The sequence below is a fragment of the Leguminivora glycinivorella genome, chromosome 2 (assembly GCF_023078275.1).
Source record: "Leguminivora glycinivorella isolate SPB_JAAS2020 chromosome 2, LegGlyc_1.1, whole genome shotgun sequence".
NCBI classification, from domain to species: domain Eukaryota; kingdom Metazoa; phylum Arthropoda; class Insecta; order Lepidoptera; family Tortricidae; genus Leguminivora; species Leguminivora glycinivorella.
Genome location: NC_062972.1, coordinates 18,957,105 through 18,971,278, shown reverse-complemented (window position 1 = coordinate 18,971,278; position 14,174 = coordinate 18,957,105). Strand labels below are relative to the sequence as shown.

The 14,174-nt window shown below is 39.3% G+C and overlaps 1 protein-coding gene across 1 annotated transcript in view; it reads right to left on the bottom strand.

Annotated features, from left to right (window-relative positions):
• LOC125235845 (regulator of hypoxia-inducible factor 1-like) overlaps positions 1-14,174 on the bottom strand; it is a 67,455-nt gene that overhangs the window by 35,923 nt on the left and 17,358 nt on the right. Inside the window, exons 2-6 of the mRNA XM_048142454.1 lie at positions 5,515-5,663; positions 4,945-5,115; positions 3,709-3,865; positions 3,298-3,400; positions 166-253 (exon numbers count right to left, since the gene is read on the bottom strand). Of these exons, the coding sequence (XP_047998411.1) occupies positions 166-253; positions 3,298-3,400; positions 3,709-3,865; positions 4,945-5,115; positions 5,515-5,663 (668 nt within the window). The remainder of the gene's footprint in view (positions 1-165; positions 254-3,297; positions 3,401-3,708; positions 3,866-4,944; positions 5,116-5,514; positions 5,664-14,174) is intronic.

Below are 14,174 nucleotides of genomic sequence, written 5' to 3'. Positions count from 1 at the left end.
CACGCCTCCCATATATAACCGGTGGACACTCTATTTAATAATGCGATCATTATAAAACATGGAAAATATGGACCAGTTACATTTTCCTCCCAGTCGAGATTTGGCCTGCTGTACCTTAGGTAAGTATATTATATAAAATAAATAAAATATCAAAACTAAACTTACTTGTTCAATGAACTCGGGATTTTCTGTGTAGCCGTAGCCTATGAAGATCATGGAGTGAAGTCCCAAGATCATCACCATCGTGTAGAATCTGACAACAGAAATATTTCTATTGAGATCCTTAATGCAAAAAAATACATGGAAACATTTTTAATTAATGCGTTTCCTCCAAACTCAATAATGAAATGGTGGCCGCTTACGCCGTGGCTTGCGTGGGCGACGATCGCGCGATGGTCGCGCGACGGCGATGCGACGCATACGAAATCAAACCTTATCGATATGGAAGTATGAGACGCGACGGCGACGGTCGACGCAAGACACGGCGTTACAGATGTAAGAAGCGCTTGGCATCCGTTGGCTCATTGTGTGGACGTCATCCGCAAAATTGCGGGTCACAACTGGATGAGACTAGGTCAGGACCGGGATACATGGAGTACTAGAAGAGAGGCCTATGCTCAGCAGTGGGCGCTGAAGGGCTGACATGATGATGATGATGAAACTCAATAAAAATAGTCGATATAAAATAGAAAAAGTCAGTGCTGTACGTAGTCGCCTTCAGAAATATTTACACAGACAGTATAAATAATACGTGTTATTATACCATATTCATATTAGTAGTTCGTTATTATTTCATCATAAAAAAAAAAACAATAGTAATAATTGATAGTAGAAGTGTTTATTCTCCAACTTACTCCAACACAATCATAAATTATATGGATCATTAATCGAACATTTCGTAAAGATAGTTTCAGCACTATATCATCAATAACTACTTTAGTATGTCACGGTGTATCACAAACTAAATACGCTAAATCAGTTACTAGTGAGAAACGTTTGACTGGTTATTAACCTAATTAAATCAAACACCAAACTTCGCAGACGTTATTCAAAGAGAACTAGGGCTTTGATTTCAGCTAAATTACTTAGAGGCGCAAGTTGTCCACAAAAGAAATAAACTTTATGTAAATCAATCTCAATATAGGTACTGATCAAGGGCGCGGGCGGATCCAGCTTCGTACTCAGGGGGGTGGTCACGTGATCAATGTGTGTGCCCAGTCATTGAAAAATAAAGTTAAGTAAAACGTATTTATTATTTTGTAATCTTGTTTAATGACAATCACGTTAAATTAACATAAAATCAAATAAAAAAGCAACAAACTCTAAATAAATAGGTACCTAAGTTAATTGTGTCGGTTGACTGAGAACTGGGAAAAAAGAAAAAAAAAAACTGCAAGAACGCTCGAGGGGTACAATTGGTGCAGTAAAACAAAGTCACTTTAGAAAAGAAATTCGCATTTGCCATTTTATTTACAATTCTGATTGGAGCCAGTTAGACGGTTGCAATGTTTTTTGTGGAGTGTCGAGTGTCGATATCACTGGTCTAGCTTTTACTTGTTTTGTACCGTATTTACATATGTATGCTACGGTAAAATTTTAGTTTAGTGAAAACATTTTTCACTGGCTAAGTCTAGTTCCATGAAATGCGCTGGTATTAGACTTTACAAAACATTAGTGTATTCGGACTTTTATACATATAAAATATAAAAACCCTAAAATTCGATGATATATTTTAGCTATATATATGTCGCAGTAAGATAGATAAAGCCGTTATATAGTTATAACCCTAGGAATATAATTATACGTCGTAACATAGTTAAACGATAGCGATTAATTGCCATCTTACTAGGAATATAACTATAATACGTTACTAGTTTAGTCATATAGTTATATGACTAGATTCAGTTTAGTGAAATGATTGTAGGCAGGAGTGCGGCGGTGCAGCGGAGGTATAACCCTAGGGATATAATTATATGCCGTAACTAGCTAAACAAAAGCGATTACCATCTTACTAGGAATATAATTATAATACGGTATTTAAAATTGCAAACGGGACTTAATCGCGTATTACTATGTATTAAGTCTCATTTGCAATTTTAAATATGTGTAAAAATCGTGAAAGTTTAAATCAGTGTTTTATAATATGTATAGCGGCACGATTTGGAATAACACCGTCACTGACGTTAGAACAAAGTTTATTTTGTATCGAACATAGTACACAAGGTTTGGTTACTAAACAAACGAATCCAAGCTATATTAGTTAAAACGTAACAGTTAGGGCATGCTCCCGGTATTTCCCAGTTCTTGATGTCCCGGGAAATCCCGGTAATTTTATGGTGGCGAAAGAACCGAGACAAAAATTTAGGAACCGGTGCTCCCGGTTCTTTTCATAATATCCGATTTATTAATTTTTTAAATTGTATCAGCATTTGGATTTGTGCGATGGCAATTTAATTTAATCTAACAAGATAAACATGATATTTACTGTCGCAAATAGTACAATTTGCAGCACTACACTGCTACAATTATACTACTGAACTTAATCCTGTAATATAACTATATTACTTAACTAGAGACGTATTATAATTATATCCCCAGACTAAGTTTAATCCAGTGATATAATTATATAACTAAAGTAGTAACGTATTATAATTATATTCCTAGTAAGATGGTAAGGAATTGCTTTCGTTTAGCTATGCTATGGCATATAATTATATCCCTAGGGTTATAACTATACCTCCGCCGCACCGCCGCACTCCTGCCTACAATCATTTCACTAAACTGAATCCAGTCATATAACTATATGACTAAACTAGTAACGTATTATAGTTATATTCCTAGTAAGATAGCAATTAATCGCTTTCGTTTAACTATGTTACGACATATAATTTTATCCCTAGGGTTATAACTATATAACGGCTTTATCTATCTTACTGCGACATATACATACGCTATCTCCTATAAATTTTCGAATCCAAAATGTTCAACCTCCACTATTAGGGGAGGGATGGCACAATTTTCTGCCGGCGCCACATTGAGTGACCTCCTTATATGAAAATACTTACAAATTTCAATAAATAGTTACTAACCTAACTATTTATTGAAATTTGTAAGTGCGATCGTATCAAAAGTGCTGTCGTACTATCATGCTCAATCCGTACCTATATACTTACCCCCTTATTCATAAATGTTGACTAAAGTTATCAAGCCGATAAAGTTCGTTTGTCCCTTTCTATCACACCAATACGTCGAAAAGGAACAAAATAAGGGGTTTAGTATGACCTTGGCCTCACTCACCTCATGGCCTGGAAGCACTTGAACACGCCACCCTCGGCGCTGCCACCCTTCTTCAGCGCTTTCCAGTTCTTCTGCACGCAGAATGCCATCACGAATTTGTTATCTAGTCAAAGAAATTCATAATTAATACGATACCCATTAAGATAATTAATAAATGTTTGACTTTAATCTTTTAAGTTTTTCAAGTTCAAAAGATAAGAAATTAAATAATTTTCTTATGATATTTATGCTAGCATTAAAATTAGAATTTCCACGAAAAGTTTTAGCCGAACCTTGAATATTTGGCTCACTAAGAGTACTTAGATTTGAAACTTGAATAGTCTCTTGTCTGGTAGGCAAGCGGTAACTTATGTGAATACGGCTTACAGCCGGGCATGTAGGTTGGTGTATTGAAATATTCTTGACACTCACTTTCGAGTTGCTCGCTAGGCCAGAGGAAGTACCAGGCGGTGCAGGCCAGGTTGGTCAGCAAGACGACCAGCAGGATGGCGCCGACCACCCAGTCCAACACGTCGATGGGTAGGCTGTCTGACTGCGTCTTGCAGTAACGCACCGATAGCGTTTCCACCTAAAGGAAAAATGCTGGCTTGAACGACTTTTTTTTTGGTTTACTATTTTAAGTCGCGAACCAAATACCGGTCGCTGTTGAGACTGCTGGACCCTGGGGTATTGAGGCGTTAGGGCTATTTAGGGAGTTGGGCAAACGTTTGCGGGACAGGGGTAGTGATCCCCGCTCTGGGTCTTGGCTGGTCCAACAAGTTTCCATCGCTATACAGCGTGGGAATGCGGCCAGTGTGATGGGAACTTTCGGGCCGGGCACGATGCAGAGAGGGGATGGAAATAGTTTGTAGTTATGTTAGTTTTTGTGTGTTGACGAAGCGTGTTGCAGATATTGTGGTTTGTTTTATTGATAATGTAGAATAAAAATCTGACGACGCTTGGGCGGATTACATTTGTGTTTTGACGAAGCATGTGGCGGATCAGGTTTGTATTTATTTGGTTATTAATAAATTATTTTTTACCATTTAAAAAAAAAAAAAAAAAAAAAAAAAAAAAAAAAAAAAAAAAAAAAAAAAAAAACCAAATAAAGTTAGGGTTGATTGAAGGGCAAATCGGATCAGACTGAAAACCTGTTGATATGTAAAATATGTCTTACAATTGACATCGCGGGTTGAGAGAAAGATCAAAGAGACGTACGGTGAAATGTTACTGTACTTTGTTTCTGACATAAACCAATTTATCTATGTGATCCGATACGCCCACGTGATCTGATTATCTTCGATTTAAAACGCTTAGTAAAATAATAAACAAATATTTAGACCTCAGAGTTGATTCGCAAGTTAACACCATAGCTTCAGTGAATGAAGGCGTTAGGGCCTGCCCAATGGCCCTGACCAGAGTGAGTTTCGGTGAGTTCTCCTCCCGAGATATGGGTGAGGTTGAGTCTGCGGTCTGTTGTTGTTGCTTACACAACAGTGCTAGTTTGCATGATTACCTGAAGACCATAGCCTCGGTGAATGGAGGCGTTAAGGCAGTCCCTCAAGGCCATTTCTGTGGTCTCTCCACCCGCGGCATGGGTGAGGTTGAGTCTGCGGACTGGTGTTGTTGGTGACATAACCTTAACAGTGCTGGTTCGTGCAGACTTACTTGCAGACCATAGCCTCTGTGGATGGAGGCGTTAAGGCAGTCCCTCAAGGCCATTTCCGTGGACTCTCCCCCCGCGGCGTGAGTGAGGTTGAGCCCGCAGTGTTGGTTGGCGCAGACCCCTCGGTGGAGCTTCGAGTGCCTGTAGTTCTTCGCTATACTCATTGAGAAGTTCTGGGGGACAAAAGTAAATTTAAAGAATGTTTTCATAAGGAACATTGTCCGATAAGTTGGTGGTAAAGTAACAGTGAATCGCAGGTTAGAGCTGATTGTTCAATTCACTATCCCAATGAAAAACTAAACGTCTAAAGACTCAACAGTATCATCTTCCTTCTTCCTTGCATTATCCCGGAATTTGCTACAGCTCATGAAAGCCTGCAGAACAAGAGAATATGTGGCGTTTCATGCCTAAAGGTTCTTTATGCTTCGAGTGCAAATATCATTCTTTGGAACTTCTATTAGAGGGACTTTACTGCAAATATAAGGATCTTTCAGGCATGGAAAACCAAATATGGTATATATACAGAAATGAACTCTTCTCAGCATCTTCACAATTAAGTTTGGATAGCGTACCTTTATGAACTGATATAGCGGTGTCTCATCCTCCATTAGCTCCATGTCGACGATGCAGTACACAGCCTCAGGGTTCCGCAGGCAGAGGTCAAAGTCGTCCAGCTCCGAGAGCATGGGCATCGAGTAGTAGTCGAACTCATGGGCGACATCTGTTGAAGGCAACGCACGTTAATCGAAGTAATTCCAACTGTCAGAGTGGAATTCCTTGTCGGCGTCAAGGATGATTTACAATCGTCATACTAAGAATCGTACCTCAATTTTTTAGCGCCACCGATTAAATACTGTCATAACTACACTTGATGATGCCTACAAATTTAATTTTTTCAAAATGTGTATTGACGTGATATCATGCTATTAAAATAAAGAAATATATAATTTTTGGGTGCGCCAAAGTTCATATAAAATTGGTATATAGATTATTGGTAGTCCGAAAATGTTTCTCATACAATTTTATGTTATGTTATAATGATCATTATTTATAACAATTTTGTGTTAATAACTATCGTCTATCGAATGACTTATGTTCGAATAATGTCATTCATCATAAATACATTTTATACTAATGTTAATGTTTATATACTTATTGATCATAACGATTGTGTATAATATAATTTATCGTTATACATATTATTATTTTTTTGTATGTCTTTCCCATCACGGAACAATGGTGTTCCGGACCTTTGGGAGGCGTGCGCGGGGCCGAAGCCAACACGTAGAGGCCCTTTCGACACTTTAATGAAATGTAAGGGGTACACCGAGCGGATGTTGCCCTTGCCCGTATCATGGGACACACGCAGAGGCAACACCCGTCAGGGTGTAAGGACTATTTGAGAGTTAATGGAATCTAATAAAATGAACTGGTCTATTTTGATGAAAGTGATGGACTAAATACTGGGCTATGGATAAAAAATTATTATTATTAACAGAACAGAAATCACATGTGACAGTCCAGTTAGGTGCGACGACGAGCGTAGCGAGGAGGAGCATGTTAAGTTGACCGTGAGCAATCCAGAATTGACTTTTCAATGTAAATTGTATTATGTCACTGTAAAAGCTCCAAGCGCGCTTCTATAAATGGCACAAGTTTTTCATAGAACTTCCCAAAAACTTTTTAAATAATTTTATGATGAATGATTTTCTTAAACACAAAACTATGAATGTTATTAAATATTTGTATAGAATTTATGATTAAAATTTTTCGGCTAAATGATTATTATGAACAGTGATAGTAGTACTATTGACAATAATGAAACAAAATTATGATAAGTAAAATTATGAGAAATGATTCGGAGCACGAATCGGTATAAACAATAATTTTATAACAAATAATTTTATATGAGCCAATATGGACCCATAATTTTTCCTTCTAAGAAATAAAAACACGCAAAAATATTTGGGAAAATATGATTTTTGCCACTTCCAGGCTGCGAAACAGCGCTAATAGTGCCACCTAGTGTTATGCCTAATAAAAGGCCCATACATATCAGGGGTACACTTTTTTGTATGGGCTTTGTCAGTCCCGGTATATATCGCCCTTGTCTTGGCGTCTATTTCTTTTCTGAGCTCATATAACCCGGCAGGATCCATATTGGCTCATATAAAATTATTTGTTATAAAATTATTGTTTATACCGATTTGTGTTCCGAATGATCATTTCTCATAATTTTACTTATCATAATTTTATTTCATCATTATCAATAGTACTACTATCACTGTTCATAATAATCATTTAGCCGTAAATTTTTAATCATAAATTCTATACAAATATTTAATAACATTCATAATTTTGTGTTTAAGAAAATGATTTATCATAAAATTATTTTAAAAGTTTTGGGGAAGTTCTATGAAAAACTTGAGCCGTTTATAGAAACGCGCCTGGAGCTTTTACAGTGACATATACAATTTACATTAAAAAGTCGTTTCTGGTTTGCTCACGGTCAACCTAACACGCTCCTCCTCGCTACGCTCGTCGTCGCACCTAACTGGACTGTCACATGTGATTTCTGTTCTGTTAACAATCATATAACGATAAATTATATTACTCGCAATCGTTATGATCAATAAGTATATAAACATTAACATTAGTATAAAATGTATTTTTGATTAATGACATTATGAACATAAGTCATTCGAAGTTACGATAGTTATGAACATAAAATTGTTATAAAAAATGATCGTTATAATTTAAATTGTATGAAAAACATTTTCGGACTACCAATAATCTATATACCAATTTTATATGAACTTTGGCGCACCCAACCCGGCAACCTTTAAATCTGGGGTAAACAGGCACCTTCTGGGAGAGCGAGCATCATAAGCCACGTTTTTGCCTCGGCTAGCCTGTGGCCATGAGTACCTAAGCCTATTTATCATTATCACTATCACTACAAATTATAAAACAAAGACCCTCACCTCGTATGTCTCTCTCTGTGTGTGTATGTGTGTACGCTATAAACTCAAAAACTACTAAACGGATTTTCATACGGTTTTCACATTTGAATAAAATTATTCTTGAAAAAGGTTTAGGTATAATAATTTGTTAAGGTTTTGTTTTAAATTGATGGAAATATGACGATATCTGCTAATAATCAAGTAAATAATGTACCTATGGTGGAATCGTACCATTTATATCTTCTAACTTTAAAGGACAACTTACTACAACCATTTTTACGCTTTACTCTCCGCGTGAAGCCGGGGCGGGTCGCTAGTAAAAAAAATTGTAGGCGATTGTGGTTAAGCAGCGTGAAGCCAGAAGGCATTGGGCAAACCACTATTAGCACAGGCTATTAGCCATCATCAGTCTTAATTGTTAATTGTACGCTGAAAACGGTCCGTACGTTATCGCGTTTTATGTTTAGGTGTTTAAGTACTTCTTTATTTTTACTTTGTAATCTTCTTCTTGACGCTTAATGTTCTCATAAAAAACCTTTCTATTGATTTAAATTGAAAAGATACCATTCTGTTCCGTATTTTTATGAGTACGCACAAGTATTACATTTTTTTTTTGTCTTAATTTTAAATCGATTAAAACTTAGTCGAATAGCAGATTTCAAAACGGGACAAACCTAAAACAGAACGCTTTTATCAAAGCGAGCAACACTGAAGCTCAGTGTTACCACACACTTCTTCTAAACTGAACCTAACCGCCGCTCGCTCGCTCCTCGGAAGCTTGAGCATATAATTATTATAAAATACGCTGCAGCCACGAATCACAAGGAGATTTCTACGTGCCACACAGCCTGTGGACATATGTCTAAAATATCGAAGGATTGGGGGCCCCCTGGAAGCTGGCATTCAGAACCACATCAGGTGAGTCCTATTATATTTGAAGTCTGCTAGATTTCTCACACATAATTAGTTTTCGAGCCGGATACCACTCTGGTATCTGGCATTTTATTAATTTTCCTGTGATATTTGTGCGAACTTGTAGTAAAATTTCCAATTTCTTTGTTCCGTAAGTTAGCGAGAATCTACCTCCACTTACAAATACAAATATCGAGTTTCCGATCGCGTCGGACGATATTTCCTAAAAATACCGATACGTATAGTTAGATCTCAACGAGACGATTCTAATTATATATAGTTTCATAGGGTTTTGAGCATTTTTTGCGAAATTACATTCGTTTATATTTCCGTCGAGCGGGCGGTAGGTGTGCGCGCGTCGAATCGCCCATTGCATACCTAGGTCTAATTAAAATATTATATTTTGTCGCAATTCCTTTCTTTCATTTTGTACAACGTACATTATATAGCATTTAGTATTTGCGTACTAAATTGTAATTTTATGGTTCTGATATAACGTATCAGAAAACCAAGTTAATCGGTGCTGTCACAATACAGTATCGAGTAAAACTGTCGCTCGTATTACGTACGGCACAGGGTTCAAATTTCTGTTGCTCGGGTTCTACCGACCGGAAATCTTATCTTTGTAATTTACTTACTTTCAATTTGCGACAAATTATATTATTACACATTTTACTAACTAACTAACTAACATTGTGCTAGTACCTAGCCATTTTAGAGATCTTAATACTTAACATAAACAACATATTTACAAGTTTAGTCATATTTTATTTCGTGACAACTTTATTATTTCTCACAGTACAATAATCAAATGACCGCAATGGAGATTGAACAATTAACTTTCGAACGCGATTTAGCAATTAATAATATTCAAAAAATTGTAGACTGTTCAGATAATGTGGCCGAATTTCGAGTTCGAGTTAAAGAATTAGCGGCAATTAAAAAATCATTTTTCCAAGTTCAAACGAAAATTGAAAAGTTATCGGCAAAGAATGAGTCATTCAACCGCGATGATAATTTAGCTGTGAGAAATCAATTTGATTCCTTGTACTTTAAGGTTCAAGTTGCCTTAGATACGTTTAAAGAAGAGCGTAAACAAAGCCTTACGTCCGTCTGCGGCGGATTTAGTGGGGTGTCACATGCGAGTTGCTGCACTCAGCAATCTCAGCAATCACATATTCGTTTACCGCGCTTATCACTGCAAACATTCACAGGTGTTTTGACTGAATGGAATGCGTTTTATGATTTGTTTAAATCACTTGTTCATGAGAATACAACTTTATCAAATGTCGAACGTTTTAGGTATTTGTTATTGTTTTTAAAAGATGAACCGTATAATCTTATCAAATCTATTCCTGTTACGGACGTGAATTATGAAAATGCCTTACAGGTCTTAATTTCGCGTTACGAAAATAAGCGAATTATTTCAACAAAACATTTCGATAATATTTTCGACTGTGAATCGGTAAATGAGAAAAATGTACAATTAAATTTACGTAACTTAATGAATTGCTATCATGAAAACATAACGGCCTTGAAATCTTTAGGGCTACCAGTTGACGACTGGAGTTTTGTACTTTTAAATATTTTGCTACGCAAAATTACACCTAATATTCGTAGACGTTTTGAATTATCATTAAAAACTTCAAATGACATTCCCAACGTGTCTGAATTACTCGATTTTCTCGATAAGGAGTTAGCGGCATCCGAAGTGATGACCGCGTCCGCGCGTACGTTAAGTACCTCCGCGGGGCCCGCGTCGCGCACGGCGCCCTCGCTCGCTCTCGCTGCCGCTGGCGGAGCGGCCGGCTCGGCCCGCCCGGCGGCGGTGACGTCATCACGCCATGCGATGGCGGGGAAACAAGCAATGTCGCTTACTCGATCGCACTCTGACGTGCAATATAATGCGCCGCGAAATACGAATTCGTCGTTTGCGCGTAATTCGCGTACTATGAGTGTACATGCTACTAGTGCAACGGATTATTTAAATAAATTTAAATGCGTATATTGTAAGGATAATTCACATCCTATATATAAATGTGAGAAGTTTAATTTGCTCACTTTAAATGAACGAAAACATTTCGTAGAACAAAATAAACTTTGCACCAATTGTTTATTTTCTGGCCACGAGCCTAATGACTGCAAGTCGCGCCATGCTTGCCGCGTTTGCGCTCAAAAGCACCACTCTTCATTACATGAAGACGTGCCTACTCCAAACGTCTTACTGACTACGGAGTCACCTTCTTCCCCTGAGTTGCGCTCAGTAGCGGAATCCTCCACGCCCACTCCATTACATGGAGCTACGGGGCAACCTTCTGGTAAGAACTGTACAGTCTTACTCACGACTGCGCTTGTAAATTTACGACCCCTGAACCAGGGGCCTTACACGCCGCGGTCCGTTCGCGCCCTTGTGGATCAAGGAGCGCAGACCACGCTCATTTCTGAGTCGTGCGTCCAGCGTCTTGGCCTGCCACGGTACTCTGTGACTGGCACTACGCTCACCAGCATTGCTGGCGATGTTCATCCGCGTGGTTACGTGTTGTGCGAGGTTACACCCCACAACAAATCCGAACCTAAACTTCAAATCGAAGCTTTTATTCTACCGAGCCTAACACGCTACACTGCTAATATTCCTCAATCAATTGGGAATATACAGAGGTTCGAACACTTACAAAATCTTAATTTAGCGGACCCAGAACTGCGCTCAACGCGACCTGTTGAACTGATACTGGGGAATGATCATCTGGATAGCATACTGCTACGAGATAATATTATAGGTCCTCCGGGCACACTCGTAGCCATCAACACTGTTTTTGGCTATGTGATAGGTGGTAGAATTTCATATGACAGTATGAAAAGCCTTAGTGTCAATTTGACCACTTGTCAACTTGACACGAAACTTCAACGATTCTGGGAATTGGAATCCATACCAGATTACCCACATCTTACGAAAGATGAGTTGCGCTGTGAGTCGATTTTCGTCGAAACTCACACACGAGATGACAATGGGAAATATACAGTTTCCCTACCTTTCAAGGAAAACGCTCCGCCTTTGGGCGATTCTCGTGCTATAGCTCTCTCACGTTTAACTAAACTAGAGGCACGCTTGTCTCGCGAACCTGCCTTACGTGAGAACTATAATAAATGTATCCAAGAATATTTAGACTTGGGACATATGGAGCCAGTCAGCGACTTAGCGAGTCCTGGCACTCCTCCCTACTACCTGCCTCATCATATTCCTCGTCATGTGCTTCCCAGCACACATCAAGTGTCACTTCATGGCTTTTCAGACGCATCTGAAAAGGCATATGCTGCCTGCGTCTACATTCGTGTTGTCGATCCAAACGGTGCTAATAGCACACACCTACTCATAGGTAAAACTAAAGTTGCGCCTCTGAAACGCCTAACAATACCTCGATTAGAGCTATGCGGAGCTCATCTCTTATCAAAATTGATAAAAAAGGTCCTCACTGCTTACAGCAGTAGAATATCGTTCAACCAAGTCTACGCTTGGTCCGATTCCACTATAACTCTTGCCTGGCTGCGTTCGTCTCCAGACAAATGGCGGACATACGTGTCTAACCGCATAGCGGAGACAACAAGCAACGTGCCTGCCTCACAGTGGCACCACGTTCAGTCCGCAGATAACCCCGCAGACCCCGCGTCTCGTGGTGTTCTCCCATCTCAGTTGAACCATCAATTATGGTTTACGGGACCTGCTTGGCTCAGCAAAGATGAGTCTGAGTGGCCTAAGACTAACGTCATATGCCACACCGACGAAGAACGTCGTAAGCATGTTCTTCTCACTCAAATCAATGAACCTAATAGCTTAGAGTTCATTGAGCGATTCTCATCGCTTCCAAGGTTACTACGCGTCACTGCTTATGTATTACGATTCATAAACAAATGTAAAAATGAGAATCCTACGACTAAACATGTAACTGTTCCTGAGACGAAACAAGCTCTCAGTCGAATAATATCCCTTGTCCAAAGTGATTCCTTTCCTGAAGACATCTCTCGTCTCAAAGACGACGACCGATGTACCAAACGTCTTCAAAAACTGAAGCCTTTCTTGGACGATGCCGGACTCCTCAGGGTCGGCGGTAGAATAAATCGGGCTAATGTACCGTATGATGCCAAACATCAGATTATGCTTCCTAAGAAACATCATTTTACAAATCTGCTTATAGATTTCTATCATAAAACACAGTTACATGTGGGACCTCAAACTTTGCAGTTTGCCCTCGCACAGACCTACTGGATCCTGTGTGCTCGCGATGCAGTACGTATGCGTACGCGACGCTGTATATCATGTATTCGCGCTCGACCTGTTGCGCCACAGCCGTCAATGGCTCAATTGCCTAGTACTAGGGTTCGATCACTTCGTCTCTTCTTAAATACATCAGTTGATTTCGCGGGACACTTCTTCCTTAAATCAAGTAAACTTCGCAACGCGAAAATTTTCAAATCATATGTGTGTGTATTCGTTTGCCAATCGACGAAGGCAACCCATTTGGAGCTAGTCCCTGATTTATCAACCGAATCCTTTCTAAACGCATTGCGTAGATTCATATCCCGACGCGGGCATTGTAAAACTATTCGTTCCGATTGCGGACGGAACTTCGTAGGTTGTGACAGGTATCTATCTGAACTCTATACGTTTCTACGAAACGAGTCCAATCAGACTACTATAAATAACCAGCTGACTAACATGCAAATCACCTGGCAATTTAACCCTCCGTATGCGTCGCACTTTGCCGGCCTCGTCGAACGAGCCGTAGGTAGTCTGAAACGACACTTACATCGTGTCATAGGCACACTGAAACTGACACAGGACGAATTTAACACTCTACTTTGTCAAATTGAAGCCGTCTTGAACTCAAGACCCCTGTGTCAACTTAGTAATGATCCCACTGATCCATTACCCCTTACTCCTGGACATTTCCTCATCGGGGAACCATTAACGTCTTTACCTGAATTTGACTTGTCTAACGACAATCCAAACCGCCTCGCGAGATGGCAGGTTATTCAACAAGCCGTTCAACATTTCTGGAAACGCTGGAGCGTAGAATATTTACACCAGCTACAACCAAGAGGTAAATGGTTCCACGACAATACTAACACATCCCTCCGAGAGGGTTCTGTAGTCGTGTTGATAGATAACACACTACCACCATTGCAATGGCGTCTCGCGCGCGTGCATCAATTGCATCCCGGCGCCGACGGTATTACCAGAGTCGTAACTGTACGCATCGGTAATACTCTTACTAAGCGACCTGTCGTTAAGGTCTGCCCTTTGCCTGTTGAATAGGCATTAATTAGGTAGAGCATTATATGTTTTAGCCCTAAGTTAGCAT